This window comes from Drosophila albomicans, chromosome X (genome assembly GCF_009650485.2).
Source record: "Drosophila albomicans strain 15112-1751.03 chromosome X, ASM965048v2, whole genome shotgun sequence".
NCBI classification, from domain to species: Eukaryota; Metazoa; Arthropoda; class Insecta; order Diptera; family Drosophilidae; genus Drosophila; species Drosophila albomicans.
Genome location: NC_047627.2, coordinates 19,190,585 through 19,207,486, shown reverse-complemented (window position 1 = coordinate 19,207,486; position 16,902 = coordinate 19,190,585). Strand labels below are relative to the sequence as shown.

The window sequence follows — 16,902 nt, the reverse complement described above, 5'->3', positions numbered from 1 at the left end:
GCATGTTGCATATTGTTGTTGAAAATATGTTTTTTTTTTTTGCAATTACAATTTGCATGGCGCAATGTTTACACTTTCCACTTTAATAATAATATATATAGCGTACAATTATTGTTGCAATTACAATTGTCATTGAGTACATTTAATATTTAAATTTTTTATACGTTTCCATTTCGAACCTATGCAAAAATCATAGTTGACAAAAAGAATTACACATTTTCTTTGTTATGTTTTAATTTTATTTTTTCGGTTTTCTTTTATTTCCTTTCATTTTCATTTCTTATTTTTGTTTTTATGATGAGACTACGACAAAAACACATGCGACTTATTACACGTTTTTTTTTTCTTATATTTTTGTGTGTTGTTGTTTTGTTTTGTATTTTTTTTTTTTGGTTTTTGTGTTTTTTTTTTTTTGCATTTTGTTAATGTTTTGCTTTTAAATTTTGTGTAAATTTTTCATTTATGATATTTTTTTCTTTTTTACTTTTTATGTTTAATTTTATTTACGCAGGACGGGGTTTATTTCTTACACATTTGCATTTTCGCTTTCATTTTACTCTTCTCCTTTTTGTTTTTTTGTTTTTGCTTCACTAAGTGTAAATATCAATTGTTTTTTTTTTGTTTTTAATAATTTTCTTTTATATATGTATATATTTTGTCATTTTTATATATTAATGAATAAATTAAAAAATATTCAAGCTTTGACTAGTTAGATTTTTTTGGTATTTACTTTGTGTGTTGTTGCTGTTGTTGTTGTTGTTCTTGTTGTAGTTGTGTGATTTGAAATATATATATATATATTTGTTGCTGTTGAAGTTCTTGTCATACTCTAACGTCAGTGTCTGTATGAGTGTGCAGTGTGTGTGTGTGTGTGTGTGTGAGTGAAAATGCAGCCACCGCATAAATGTTTTATGGACTACGGATTTGATTTCTTTTTAAGCTGCTCTTTGAGGGTTCTGAATATGATATTATACATACTTATTTACGTATGGCGTATGTTTGGGCAAAAAAAAATAGATGTTAACAAAAACAATGATTATAGCGGATAGTTTGGGAGTTTTGCTTGGAGCCTAGAAAAGCTTTACAATATATATTTGTATATATATATATATATATATATATATATAAATGTAAGTACCTATGCATTGAAGCATATGAGTATTTTTCTCAATGTTCGCGCAGTTAAGTGTAGATTATTTGAGAAAGTGAGAGGTTATGAAATTTATATATGTGTCACAGCAATATGGATTTTGTGGGGGGGAAGATGGTGGTAATAGGCCTGAGTAATGCAACCGAATGCAATAGAGAAAAGTTGATAGCTAACGAACGACAAAAGAAATTTGAAAAGCTAATGCAATTTGTGTGAATATCGCGAATCGAAATCGTATTTGAAATCATTGAATCTTGAATATCAACATCGAGTGCCTGTTGAAGGGAGTAAATACGAGTTTTGTTGTTGATGCTAAATATATATTTCATATACATTCACATACATATAAGTGTGATATACACATATACATATGTATATATGCATATATCATTATTGATTTATTCGTATAGTTATACAAATAAGGTTACAAACTTTGGTTTATAGCAAAAAATGTACTACAAATTACATTTATATAAATTGGATTTGCTTTGTGTTTTTATCTGAGTATTGGTTCATGAGTATGTGTGTGTGTGTATTGGTGTGTATGGGTGTGTGTATCTTTTTATTAAATGACAAAACGTCTCAAATCTGAAAGCATTTGGCATACACTTGTCAAATATTTGCCAAGCAATCGAGCTGAAAAATTAAACTAGCAATTTCAATCGGTTTATCTCGCCTGCCAGCTTGTCCGTCCCTCTGTCTGTCTGTCCGTCTGTCCGTCCGTCTGTCTGTCCACTTGTCGTTTATCTGTTCCCAGTGTCAATTGCTTTGATTCGGTCCGTCTATTGTCTATTGCTTGTCCAGCTGTGTGACTTGTTCACCTGTCCGTATGTAACATACGCTTGTGTCTGCAGTATTTACTTTAATTGTCAGTAATTGTTTTGATGCAGCCATTGTGCAATCAGTTTTGAAGCGCAACTGAAGAGCAACTTGGGGTGAACCCTGAACATACTTCAATACTTTTGTTTGCATAGCATTGTGATATTGATTCAGTGTCGTCGGTAGTTCTTGTTGTTGTTGTTGTTGTTGTTGAGTAGTTGGCAAAACTAACTTCAGTTCAACGATTTGTCTAATTTAACAAAATCATTTGATATGAACAAATCTATAACAAACACAATAACAAATTTGCTGCATACTCCCAGGGGCTCTAGTGTGCGTGTGTAAGTGTGTATGTGTATGTATGTGTTAGTTGCAAAAGAAGAAAAACCAGTTCCAAAAAATCTTGAGAAAATGTTCGAAAAGAGAGATTTTTGCAAAACTTTCTTGCTATTGAATAATCTCATTTCTTTTATATGCGTTTCATTTTGTTTTTTTTTTTTTTTTGTTGTTGGCTATGCACTTGCATTTGTTGCTTAATTTGCTGCTTTTGTTAATATTATTTAGTTGCCTTACTAGCTGAGTTTTTGCTTTCATCATTTGATTTTTTTTTTTTGCTTTTCTTTTTTTTTTTGGGTGTTGTGTATAGATACATAAATACATTTATGGACATTTTTGCGTTTTGCTTTTGCTTTTGCGTTTCTCATTTTCATTTTATATATTGTTAATACATATATATATATAGCAATATATATATATATGTGATTTTTGTGGTTTTGCCATATATATAGCTGTATATGTGTGTATATATATGTATATATATATATTTATAGATTAGTACGCGTAGGTAGCTCTTAGGTTCACATGTGTCTGTGTCGCTCTGTACGTGTGTGTGTGTGTTTGTGAGTGTTTGTGTGTGTGGTTTTTGCTTACGTATTTTGCTTATGCGTTTTAAAGTTTTAGCATCTACTCATCTTTGTTTTTCTTTTAGCATGCTGCGCAGTTTAACATTAATTTTAATGTTTTTGTTTTGTAATTTTCATAGCAACTTTTCGGCTTTCCATTAGAATTTTGCTTGCGGCGCTAAAAAGTATGCTACGCTTTTTATATTATTTGCGAATGCCGCCATTTTGCATTATGATTATGTATGAGTGTATGAAAGTGGGTGTGTGTGTGTGTGTCTGACTGTCTGTGAATGTGAGTGTGCGTTGTGAATGTCTTGACAATTTATTTACTAGGAATATAATCTTCGTATTTTTCATTTGCTTTCTTCTTTTGCTTCTCAAAATGTTGCAATGCAATTGCGTTTTATTTGTTTTCTCAAATTAACATATTCTTGAATTTGCCATTACATTTCAAATATTAGCATCTTCTTTAGTCCTCTCAATTTCAATTCTTCTAAACAAGAACAACGTAGTACAAAATCATTTGTTTAATTTTCTATATCGCGCAAAAATTTATTATTTTCCCTTGGCAAACATTTGAATTTTGCTCTGCATTTGGTTGATGTTGGGGAATATAACAAATGAAGAGCTTCTCCATTTGTATCCTTTCATTTGCACTTGCAATTTCGCGCATGTTTCTGTTCACAATTTTCATTTTGAAGTATTTGTCTTAGGTTTAGAATGTGAGAAAGGGGAGAGAGAGCTAGAGAGAGATGCTGCTTTTTTGTTGACTGCATTTTGTTTTGGTTTGTTTACATTTTTTTGGTTTTTGTTATTTTTGTTAAACATTTAAATACTTAAATTTAATTGCTTGCTTTATATTTTTGCCTTTCATTTTTTAAATTTAATATATAGATGCATTACATTTCACTTATGTTGCGGAACTGCGCTCCTTTAGACGAAAAAAAAAAATGTTTGTTTCTTATTTGTTTTTTATATGTTAATTTCATTTACTTTTTTTGTATTTCTTATTCTTGGTTTTTTTTTTGGTTTCTTTTCATTTATTGATGTGCCATGCTCTTTGCTTTGCTGCTTCTTCTTATTCTGTTTCTGCTTCTTCTTCTTGCCATTTGTTTAGGTGCATGCATTTAATTATTAATTGTTTGTTTTATTTTTTTATTTTTTTTTGCTTTGCTCGCTTTTCTCTAGTTGTTTACTCTTTCACTTCGAAATATTTGTAGGTCGGATTTTCGTACCCATTGATCTGCATGTTGGGCACGATTTTCTCCTCCTGCACGATGGGATGATGTGTGGTAACATTCTAGAATTGTTGGTGGGAAAGAGATAGACATATGATTAGTGCGTGAGCATAAACATGAAAGAGACAGCGATAGATGCTTAGCATATTACGGATGCTTCGTTTGAGTCAGTGAGTGATTGAAATGCATAATCAAAAATATATTTAAAACTGTTATAATTTTTATATTGCAAGTATTTGTATAATACTCTATAATGGATAAGCTTTTTCTCAAATTATGCAAGAAAAATAAAATGTAAATTGTTATTAAGACTATTATACACTTGTTGACGAACATAGTTATACAAAAACTGTTCTACAAGTTTTTGTCAAGTTTTCAATGCAAATATAAATGAAATGTGTATCAAAATGTTTTCGACGAAAAGTGTTATACAAATAACTGTTATAATTTCTTTCATAATATTTTTTCAAAAAGTTTCAATGTAAATGTATTTCAAACTGTTATACACATTTTGACGAAAAGTGTTATACAAATAACTGTTATAATTTCTTTCATAATATTTTTCTCAAAATATTTAAATGCAAATATATTTTAAACTGTTGTACACATTTTGATGAAAAGTGTTATACAAAAAAACTGTTATACAGTTTTCAAAGTGAAATGCGTATAACGAAAGCTGTTCAAATTGCAATAACTAGCTTCAACAAAATGTTCTCTAGCAAAGCATCCATTGCATCAATTAGTGTCATACCTGATCCACCTCAATGAAGCCCTGCGCGTGCGGCGAACGCGATGTTCGCCACTTGGCAACGGCCACGCCGACAAATACGGCAGCCATTAGGGCGATGCCGGCAAACGAGAGCGTGAAATAGACATTGCGCCCCTCCTTGGCCGCGTGCGCATGCGAGAATTCGCGTCGCAGCGAGAAGCTCTGTAATGAGAACGAGAGAGGATACGCTTTAGGCAGATGCGGCGTGATACGTGGACCGCGCAGCTCAAATACCGATTCACGGTGGCCCAGATCGTGGGTCATGAAGTGCTGCACCTGTGGCTCAGCCTCCTGATGGGCCACAGCGGCGGCCACCTCCTCGACAGCTCGCTGCACAGCATCATCATCCACCGTTGGCAAGACGGTCTGCACTTTGGTGCTGCAAATCAAACGAAAACATACAAACATATTTATGCAGATCCATTACATGGAATTGGTGTTGCGATAAACTGATCGATACCTGACCGTGGCCTCAGCATACTCAGCATCAGCCAGCTCCTTCTCGCTCTTGGTTGTGTCAAGATTGAGATTCGATGCAGTCACCAGACCGCCAACTCCGTCCATGCTCAACTCCTTGCTATTGATGCTCTTGTCCTGCAGTTGTTGCTGCTGCTGCTGTTGTTGTTGTTGTTGTTGCTGCTGTGACTGGGACTGTTGTTGCTGGGTTTGCTGCTTTTGCAATTGCTCTGCCGCCTGCGACTTGAGCATATCGTCCACCTTCTTGGCCTCCATGCGCAACTTCTCCTCACGCAACTTCTCACGCTCGGCGGCACGCTGCTCCTTGCGCTGCTTCTCGGCCAGACGCAAACGCTCCTTCTCGGCCACCTTGCGTTCGATCTCGATGCGATACTTGTCCAAAATGCCAGCCTCGGCCTCCTCGCTCATGCCCAGAGATGAGCCGGGAATGTCATCCTTGCTGCGCAATGCCAAAATGTAATCGTTCATCAGTTGGGCAATCTTGGCCGATAGTTCGGGATAACGCTTCAGCATGGTCATCGACTGGTTGACAGCACGATCGATATCGATCAGACGCTCCAGTGTGCGTGGTCGCTCCGATGCGGCTGCCTCCAGACCGCCGGGACCGCCCGAGTTCAACAGATGGCGATAGTGGGCTAGGGCATGGGCACGATCCTTGTGCAGAGCACGCAACAATTTCTGCAGACACTTCTCGACATGATGAGCCTACAAAAAGGGTGCGATCGATATTTGTGTTGAACCTGTGCGATTTATCGATCTATCTCGACTTACGTTTGGTGGTTGCTCGGTGAGCGCTTGAGTGTAACAGGTCATGGCTTCGCGTTTGCGCTGATTGATGTGGGCAAGGACACGCTGTTGGTGCATGGCGGCCAGTTGGTGCTTCTCGGCGTTGCCTTCTTCCTCGAGTGCCTGAACAGAAGTCTAAAATTACATTCCCATATAAAGACGTATTGCACACCAAGAGAGAAAGATTTTATCAGCATGAGAGTTTGCAGAATTTTCAGTTTTCAGTTTTCAATTTTGATTTTGTTTGTTTCATTCGATCGATTGCAGCAAAGCTTCGATTACGATTACGATTATGATAACGAGATAACGATTACGATTTTGCAATGATTTTTTGCACTTTTAGATGTTTTAGATACAGTTACGTTCTTTACTAAATTGTGTACAAATTTTCATGGCTATAACTTGCACTTGGTCGTTAGTTAAATTTACTGTGTGCGTGTATGTGTGTGTGTGTGTGTGTGCGTGAGCGTGTGTGAGTGTGAGGGAAGTGAGCGGCGGGGGCAGGAGTTGGATGACTCAGTTTCGAAAAGTGCTGCTGACGTAACACAATGCTGTGCAGAGTGAGAGAAGGAGAGAGAGAGAGAGATAGAGAGCGAGAGCGAGAAAGCGATACAAGTACTAGAACATAAATATCGATTTGTGAATGAAGTGTGGAGTGAGGGGCGGGTGGGCAGGGGGTGGATTATTGGATATAATCCAAAACTGTACGAGTTCGCATGAGATGGAGTTTCGATTTGGAATGCCACAGTGCAACAGCATGGAGTCGAAATGGATTCGGATTCTACGATTCTTAAGAGCTATGCGAGCTATATAGAGATTACTATATTATGCTTTTTATTGCTATTTACATAATCGGTTTTTATTGGAGGCAGCTCATTCATACAAATATTTAAGCGCAGCATTTAAGCCATATTGTTTTTTTTTTTGTTTTTTTTTTTAGCATTGAAGCAGCATTTCATTTAAGCCTTATATGTATTGTACACACAGAGGGAGACAGAGAGAGAGAGATAGTGAGAGAGATAGAGACAGAGTGTTTTGTTAGCGACAGAAAGAGAGCTGAGCATTTGCTTGTTCAGGTTGTGATTATGGCCTTGCAGAGCAGTGAAATGAACAAGGTTTTTAATATAAATGGCTTTGTTTCATTTTATACAAATCCGTGTGATATTTAGAGATGCACAAATTGGTATTGAGTTCTTGCGCAGTTGGAAATCGTTTAGAGCTGTGCAAATTAGCAGTTTCTTCTGTTCACGGGTCTTCACAAACATTATTTTCTTATTGCTTAAGATAGCTTATTGAACATCGAAGTAGCGACCAGATTTTTATGACATATGTCAGTACCAAATATAGTCTTCGATATATTATACTTTAAAAATCACTTTTTTGCTTTTTGAAAATGTGTAGCGAGTATCTCACAGTCGAGCACACTCGACTGTAGATTATTTGATAGTATCTCTGCAAGGATTTTTCAAAGTTTGACAGGCCAAAGCCAGCTTCTCTTTCTGATGTTTTTTTGTTATTGTTTTGTTATTGTTTGCTGTTTTTGTTTTGTTTTGGTTAGCGCTAAATAAAATAATATAGATTATAAAGCCAATCCGTTCAACTACTAAAGCACTTTCTTTCTTAGATACAAAATATGCAAACGAAATCAAATAAATATTATATAATGAAAACTAAATTTTACAAGTTATCTTTTTGTATTGTATTTCTGATGTTGCTATTGTTCTTTGTCTTTTTATGCTGTTTAATTGTTGTTGTTTTAACTGTTTTCTGTTTTCTGTATTCTGTTTGCGTTATGCTTTCGTTATATTGCGAGAGTATGATTAATAAATCATTATGCTTGTTATTGTTGTTACTGTTATTGGTTTTGTTATTATTATGATTACAATCTGATGCCTCTTTCGCTCCCATTTGCCATACATGGATACACAAAACAAGAGAGAAATTACAGCTACGAACATACACACATACACTTAATTACACAGAATAAGACAGAGAGAGAGAGATAGAGTTTGAGTGAGATACAGAGAGTTGCATAAATGATATAGAATTCAAGCAGAAATCGAAATAAATAGATGGCTAGATCGATAGTTCGACAGGTGCATGATAATTTTGTGTTTCAACTTAAAGCAAAAACCAAAAATCATACTGATATTGATAATGATAATGGCAATGATATTGATAATGATAATGATCACGATAATGTTATTGATAGTGATTATGAATAGATTGATTACAAACTAATTGCTGTAGTACGTTATTATATTGTAAGCTACTTGAAGGGCGCAACAGCTTTTGACCAATGCCCCCTCCGAGTCTTGTACATGCTCTCAAATCTGCAGGTTGTGTCACGATTCAATTAGTGTTCAAGTTGTCTATTTGTAGAGATTGTCTCAAGTCGGTGTCACGCCTAACTACATCGGCTACCCACTATCATGAGATACCCCATTTACAAATAAGGATAAGGCAGAGGTGGAACAGTCTCAGCGTCAGAATTAGTCAGAATAACTCCTCGACTTAACACACAACACAAACTGATCTTTAATTCTTCAGACAGCATCTGGAAAGCTCCCTTCTGACGACTTCTTTACACGGGGATAATGCTATCCGAGCCTAACCCTGGTCCCATTGAGTATGGCATAACTCTCAGTCAGACAGTTTCTTAAAGATGCCGATCTCAAGATCCATGAACGTAAATATATAGTACTATGGTAGAGGACAGTAAGAAAGTTTGGAACTCTTCAAAGGCAGCTTATGAGAGATTTCTTTGACGAGAATTACTGAACCGAGAATTCTCTATTAATTATAGACGGCTATTTTTAAGGAAGTTCGCAAGACTCTAGAGCAACCAACCGAAGCGTAATATCTTGTCATCATTCCAGGATAAGAGAATCACTCTTGGTCCACTCTTCAAGGCTGCTAGAAGTGTGACCGAAAGATGCAGAAATAAAGCAGGCAAGAAAATCAATGTGTCACTTGAAGCTAATAGATTAAGGAGCAGATTTGGAGGATCGCAGTGATCACTCACTTTATAAAGATCTGAAGCTGCACTCTGCACAGAAGCCACAGTTATAGGCTGACAAATCCTGGCTCTCGAAGAGACTCTCACTTGAAATCCTAAGACTTGTCCTTTGCCAAAATTATGCTTATGATATAAAGTTAAGGTTCGGCTTGAATATGTTCCCTCTAATGTGTTGTTATTGTACTACAAACATATGTATATTGCTTACTAAATCAAACTAAATGTGTACTAAAAGTGCCTTCTCCCTCACACACACGCACACATACGCAAACACATGCATATGTAGATATGTACATGTGTAGGTTAGGTATATACATATACATAAGCAACCAAATAGAAAGAGATAGAGAGACAGAGAAAGAGACAGTGCAAATAGAATGTAATAGAGACAGAGAAGAAAGCAATGTTGACGGGGGGACTGGGATCGGGAATGGGAAACTATATGCATATAGGGGAGGAAGCTACGCACTACAAACGGATCATGTGGAATACGGAGGTTGTGGAGGTGGGGGGGTAGGAGGGAGGAAACAAACCTGGAAGCGTGCCGTCATGCGCTGCTTGAAACTCTGGGCTGCCTTGGGATCGGCCAGTCGCATGTCCTGGTACTTCTCCTCCAGATCGGACCAGTCCTTCATCACACGGGTGACCTTCTCGCGATGCGATTCCTCAAGGCGCTGTTGGGCTTCCTTTGTTTAGAATACGTTTTGTTTTTTGTTGGATAAATAAACCTGCGCCCTCAACGTAAACACTTACTTTCTGACTTACTTTGTAGCTCTGATGCTCGTAGTGGGGATCGAAGTGCGTGAAATATGGATCCGATGTTGGCTGTGCCGTCGATGGCGGTGCACCCACCGCACTTGCACCCGCACCCACACCCGCCATGGCAGCCGATGAGGCAGCAGCAGCAGCAGCGGCGGCAGCAGCAGCTGACAATTGTGGCGTGCTTGTGGCAAGTTCCGGTTTCGCAGCTTGTTGCTGTTGATTCGATTGCTTCGATTGTTGCTGATCCACAGCTGTGAGGCTAGCCGGCGACATCGAGGGAGCCTTCAACGAGGGCAACGCAGCCGGCTTGGCACCGCTCGAGCTGCCATTTTGATCCCAGGCATCGGCAATGCCGGCCACATCGCTATCGGAGCCAGCGCCATCCTCTTCATAGTTATCGCTATCCTCGCCGCTGTCGTATTCCGCATTGATGTCATCGAGTGCCCCACTGTTGGCATCGCTGCCAGCGCCAGCTGCACCGCCGCCAACTGTTGCCGCCTCATCGGCAACCATTTCATCCTCCTCATCATCACCCATCAGATCGTCCTCGTCGTCCAGTTCATCGTCGTTGGCATCCTTTGAGTAGTTGGAGTCATTGCTCTCATCTTCCTCGTTCACGCTAAGCTCATCGTTGGCCGCATTGTTGTTGTTGTTGACGTTCAAGTTGTTGTTGTTGTTGTTGTTGCTGTTACTGTTGAGCTGAGCTGGCGGCATGACAGGCATATCGGTCTTCTTTACGCGTATCTCGTCGGCTGCAAGTAAGTCGAGTCGAGTCGAGGCAAGTACTTAGGTTAGTTTTTGGTGGTTACACTCACTCTTAAAGTGCTTGGGGCAGCAGACAAACTCAACGCCCGAGAAGAGCGAAATGCCGCAGGGCAACAGCATGGCAAAGCTACGCATCTGCATGCCACGCTCCTGACAGGCGGCAGCTCCGGTTTGGTTCCATCTCACGAATGGCCAGCAACGCGACGCATTGTGTATGTGATCGAAGAGGCAGCCCTCGGGCACCAACAGTGCGTCCGATTGGAATGGTCCTTCTGAAGCCAAACGAGTTGCCAAAAGTCGCATCACATCACAGATTGCACATCATCATTTCCAGTTGCCAGTCGCATTTGTTTTGTTTGTTTGTTTTCGTTGGAGAGAGAGAGAGGGAGTGAAAGAGCAGATGTTTCACATTTTTGTGGCATTTCAAAACAGATTTTCTCTTCTCGTACTCACCTAGACAACGGAATGGCTTAATCCAGCGATGAGCTCCCTTGCACTTGGCCGCATTGAGTGCTCCCTGGCGACACCAGCCTCCGATTTTCTGGTAGTGCGATGACTCCACGATGTTAGTAATGTCTCGATTGGGATAGGCCTAAAAGATGTCAAATAAAAAGCAAGGAAATTAAATCATTTATTTGACTACATATTATTAGAATTTATTTGCTAGTGATTAAGTGTACTCATATTTAATGGTTGTTTTGGTTTACTATTCAATGTTTCAATTAACAATTTAATGGTAATTATTCAAAATTTTTATAGCCCCTTCAGCTTGCGTTGATAGTTCACAAAAGTATGTGAAAGAACTACAAATTTGAATATATGTATATATTAGAAAAATGGTCGAAGCTCAGAAATATTTTTATGCTTTTGGACAGCACTTAATGCATTCAGTTCGTAAGTATCAATACTTTAAAGATCTAAATAGACCAGAAATTCTTTTATTAAGTTACTAGCATACAAGTATACGTAGTTTATTATTCTATTTTTAAAAATTCAAGCTTTAATTTGCCTCTCAAAATAAAATATTATGTACATATGTATTATAGTAGTTTTTAAATTCAAAAATGAATAACGAAGTATTTATAAGAAAGATTTTTCTTACTTAGCTATTAAAGCTCTTAAGAATGTCTTAGCTATGCAAGAATTATATTCCAATTTATCGATTACAAAATGCAACATTTTTAGCCACTACTGAGCACATTGATTTGAGAACTTCAAGTCAATGTTTATTGCATGTATCACAAAAATTCGATCCAGTCATTGAGGAACAATTTCTTCAATTAGATTCGATTATATGCTTGTGCGTTAGCTATCGAAGATGCCCTGATAAACTTATGCGAAATTCATAGAGTTCAAAAGACGAATTAAGCATTGCTTGAGAACATGCTTTGAAAGTATTTGATGTATAATTTCGTTTCGTAAACATTTTGCGCTCTATGTTGAATTCATAATGTCTGGCGATTTTATTTTGGCTTTTCGGTTTACCTTTGGGAGTAACAACAAGAAATACGAGCATGTTAACTAATTCTAATGTTTATTCAAATGTGAGTGTGTTGGTGTGTGTGTATTTCAATCCTGACTTGTGCTATTTAGATGCTTAGCAACTACAACGAAATTATCATCTTGATTGAGTTGTTCCAAGTGGCAGCTGCTTGTTGTCAAGTGTGGATGTGATTGTTTGCGTGTATGTGTGTGTGTGTGTGTGTGGAAGACACTTCGAGGCATGTAAATTGAGTGCACCCAAAAGCCTTGGCTTCGATTTTGACGCCTGACTGTTGCACACACACACACACAAACACAGTCTGTAGCACAAATAGTCAAATTGGGGCAATCGTCATTCACACACACACACACACACACACACACACACATACACTTACGAAGAAGCACTCACTCACACAACGGTAAGAGAGTGGCTTTGAGTGGGCATCAAAGTTTTCAATTCGTTTTGTTCCATTGTGTTGTGCCGAGCAACGCACACTTGGCGTATGCGTAATGTGCGCATTTAACTCTCAAGGATCTCTAGCATATCGGCCAGAATCTTGACACTCTGACTCTCTCCCAATGCGCTAGATTAGCCATCAACTCATCCATCGACCTGCCTAACCCAACCTCATTTCATCCGCTACTATTTTGTATTTTTCTTAAGCTGCAGATATTATGATTGTGAAGTTGGAGCCGGAGCTGGAGCTGGAGGTGAACTACTACTAAAAGCTTCAGTATATCGGTTTCTCCTCTATCCGGCAAGTCTATAAATATTCATTGTGTGTGCGTTGTTGCCCCGTTGGGAATTGGGAGTGGTGGGAAAAAGAAAAGAAAGGCATATCGTTGAGCGCAGCGTAAGCGGTTAAATCATTAGATATTTATAGGTTCCAGTTTCATTGTCTGCGGCGCTTGCTTAGCCAAGCATTTCATGCGTCGCTTTTTGTTTGGCCAACGAGCAGTAAAACTTTAATTGGCCGCCCGGTTTGATTGACTGGCTAAATGACTGACTAACTGAATGGCCTAATAAAATATCGCACACAGCCACGTGCCACATACATACACATAGCATATATGTTCACTCTGTGTGTGTGTGTGTTGTATATGTGCACTACATTTGTTTCAAACAATTATGTGCCGAGTGGCATACACACACATAGAAAGAGAGAGAGAGAGAGAGCGAAAGAGAGAGAAGCAGCAGCAGCAGCTCATGAAAATGAGGCCTTTTTAAATGTTGTTTGAGTGTTTCGTTGCAAATGGCACACATACTTACACACACACTCCACACACACACACACACACACACATGAATAATACGAGTGCAAACGGCACATAAGCTAGTACGATCCGCTTGCCGAGCTGAGCTGAGCTGAGGCCAGACAGTAAGTTCCCCAACCATCTCCCATTTCGTGTCCGCCTTCCCTTCCAACTCTCCCCCTCCTCCACATCCTTCGTCCTGGCTCTGTTGCCACATCTTTTAGGCGTCCAACACAACTGTGTGTATACGATGTATTGCCGTTGCCGTAGCTGTTGCTGTAGCTGTTGGCAACCGGGCTAAATAAAACATTAAAAGCACAAAATAATGATGCTGATGCATGTCAAGTCAAACTGAAAACCGAAACCCCAAAGGCCTGCCCCGCCCCCTCCAGCACACACACACACATACACTGAACACTGTACACTGTACACTCTACTATATACACTGAGAAAGTAAAACAAGTCTCGCCACAAGGCCTCATGCTGTGTTCAGTCCATAAGCGCAACAAAAAAAAAAAAAAAAAAAAAAAAAGAAGAGGAACGCACAAAAGCCACTGTGGCATTCACTTGAGATATGCAATAAAAATTCCGAATAAAGAAAATGTTTCATCATTTTCTTTTGCCGGACTTTATTATTATTATGGTTACAATGTGCTTGCAGACGCTTATTGATAAATTGCAATAAATCAATGCTTGACCTCCCTTTTTGCATTAAAATTGAATGCTAATTGCTGCATATTACAGCTCAATATTGATTTTTATTTTCTTGTTGTAGAATGGAATGCGTATGAAAACAATACAAATTCTGAAATGCTTGTAAAACGCTTTTTGCAATTTCTCTAGGTATTTTATTTGGCATACTCGTAATTGAATGTAAATGGCGTTAATCTAGTTTGCTATGCAAACAGTTGAGAACATTTGCATACAGATTTTGGTAGCAATTTACTCTACATTAATTTGCAACGAAAATACTATATAAGCTCTTATTAAATAAATAGAGAATTATTTTTTGCGAGTAAATATGTTTTAAGAGTGCGACAGAATAAATCACTTTTTTCGCTCAAATTATTTTGCATTTATAGCATTATAATTGTAGCTTATATATTTATTTTATTTGATATTTACTTAAGTAATCCTATCACAACTCTAATAATTTGAAATTATTGCGATTGTCACACTAACACATTCATACAAATTTATTTTGGATTTTTATGAAATTGTTATATTTATGAAATACTGTTGTACCGAGTTGATACTTGTTATTTATGAAGGACTGTTATACATTTGACCACTCAGTGAAGTACTTGAACTTGAGTTTGCTTAACATACTGTTCTATTTGTTAAACACTGTTATACTTAGTGCCGCATTCCAACTTGAATGTGATTATTAAACTGTTCTATGTATATGTACATACATATATGAAATATCTATTATATTTAGTCAAGAATAGCCACTTGAGTTTGCTTATTAAACTGTTATATTTATAGAATACTGTTGTACGGGGTTGATACTTGTTATATTTATAAAGAACTGTTATACTTTTGACCACTTTGTGAAGTACTTGAACATAAGTTTGCTTATCATACTATTATATTTGTAAAACAGTGTTGTGTGCTTATTAAACTGTTATATACATATGTGAAATTCTGTTATACTTATTATGTTTACTCTAGAATAGGAACTTATTAAACTGGTTTATTTATAGAATACTGTTATGCTTGTTGTACTCAGTGGCGCATTGCTTACTAAACTGTTATATTTATAACACACGGTTGAATTTAGTGCCGTATTTTAACGTGATTATGCTTCTGTAATATATAACATTTTGGTACACGTGTTCTATTTAATCAAGCATAGTTTGCTTATTAAATACTGATGTACTTGAAGCATAGCTAGAAATTGAATTGTTGTATTTTAAGGAGTACTATTATACCCAGTGGCATATTGCTTATTAATCTGTTATAATAATAAAACAAATTCGCAATGGCTTTTTGAATGTGGCTGCTTGAATTTGTTGAATAAACTTCGATGTGTATAAAATACTATTATACTTGTTATACTCAATGGAGAAGTGCTACTCTTATTTGCTTATCAAACTGTTATATCTATATAAAGTACTGTTATCCTCCTTAGTAAACTTCGATGTGTATAAAATACTGTTATACTTGTTATACTCAATGGAAAACTGTAACTCTTATTTGCTTATCAAACTGTTATATCTATATAAAGTACTGTTATCCTCCTTAGTAAACTTCGATGTGTATAAAATACTGTTATACTTGTTAAATTCAATGGAAAACTGCTACTCTTATTTGCTTATCAAACTGTTATATCTATATAAAATACTGTCATCCCCCGTGTTGTATTGCTACTAGCTGATCCACTGTGCGTTCTTAGCTGCTTTTGTTTGTCGTTGCCCCATCGTTCCCATTGCGTGCGTGCGAATTGATATACGAGTATCCTTCGCATGGCCTCTCACACTCTCTTGTTTGCACCCAGCATCGCTTAGTTGCCATTTAAAGGGAAAATGTAAAAAAACGCACATCATCATCAGCAGCAGCAGCAGCAGCCAGCGGCAGCAGCATCCATAACAACAACAACAACAACAGCAGCAGAGATGGTGACGTCGACGACAACGTCATTTGCAGAGGCAGCCTTTGCCTGACCAGTGCTCACTGTTGTTGTTCTTGTTGTTGTTGTTGTTGTTGCAGCTGCCTGCGGTTGACTGTGAGTCCGCCATTTGTTTGGTCGTTGGAGTATATAAACGTGCCAACCGAATGCGCAAACCAACACGCACACACAAACACACGCACACATAGAACTACACACAGCATCACTTTCACACGTACAGACCGAGTGTGCTGCCAAAGTAGGCGTGGCGGGAGGCAAGCTGCGAACTGCGAGCTCTGGGCCTCATGGGTGGCGCAGGCCCAAAAGCCTAAAGCTCGCTTGCCCCCTCAGTTGCTGCTGCTGCTGCTGTCGCATCGCTCTGGTATCGCGTTGCGTTGCGTTGCGTTGCGTCTCAGCTTCTCGGCACTCGGTTGTCGTTGTGGCCGCGGGGCGAAAGGGAAGGGAAGGGAAGGTAAGCAGGGCAGGGTTTGGTTTAGCTGGGCCCGGCTAAAATGTGTTCGTTCTACTTGGCTTAATCAAAACATATTCAACCGAGCGTGATGCTGTTTAAGTGCTTCGCTCGAGAGAGCTTGCCACAAATATACACGCAGCGCAACTTATTGTAACAGAATTTGATTCTTTTGTTTTCCACAAGCACACACAAGCAGCCAACATATGTGTGTGTGTGTGTGTTTGTGTGCGAGAGTAAAATGAAAAGCAAATTTAATTGTATAAAATTAGCAACAACACACACACACACAAAAAGAGAAAAAGCGAGGCTCCCACAGCGGCGTGTGTGCATGTGTGTGTGTGCGCTAATGACAGACAAACAATTAAACTTGACATTTTGCTATTGTCCCTCAAC

At 38.1% G+C, this 16,902-nt stretch overlaps 1 protein-coding gene across 12 annotated transcripts in view; it reads right to left on the bottom strand.

The window, feature by feature from the left end:
* The window catches only part of LOC117578280 (amyloid-beta-like protein), a 70,226-nt gene continuing 53,324 nt past the window's right edge, over positions 1 to 16,902 (bottom strand). For 5 of the 12 annotated variants that reach the window (XM_034263706.2, XM_034263708.2, XM_034263709.2 and 2 more), the window contains exons 4-12: positions 11,141 to 11,279; positions 10,738 to 10,959; positions 9,914 to 10,674; positions 9,694 to 9,846; positions 6,127 to 6,276; positions 5,339 to 6,060; positions 5,113 to 5,257; positions 4,861 to 5,040; positions 1 to 4,171 (exon numbers count right to left, since the gene is read on the bottom strand). In XM_034263706.2, the coding sequence (XP_034119597.1) occupies positions 4,064 to 4,171; positions 4,861 to 5,040; positions 5,113 to 5,257; positions 5,339 to 6,060; positions 6,127 to 6,276; positions 9,694 to 9,846; positions 9,914 to 10,674; positions 10,738 to 10,959; positions 11,141 to 11,279 (2,580 nt within the window). In that variant the 3' untranslated portion in view covers positions 1 to 4,063. The remainder of the gene's footprint in view (positions 4,172 to 4,860; positions 5,041 to 5,112; positions 5,258 to 5,338; positions 6,061 to 6,126; positions 6,277 to 9,693; positions 9,847 to 9,913; positions 10,675 to 10,737; positions 10,960 to 11,140; positions 11,280 to 16,902) is intronic. The other 7 variants (XM_034263714.2, XM_034263713.2, XM_034263711.2 and 4 more) reach the window with 7 other exon arrangements.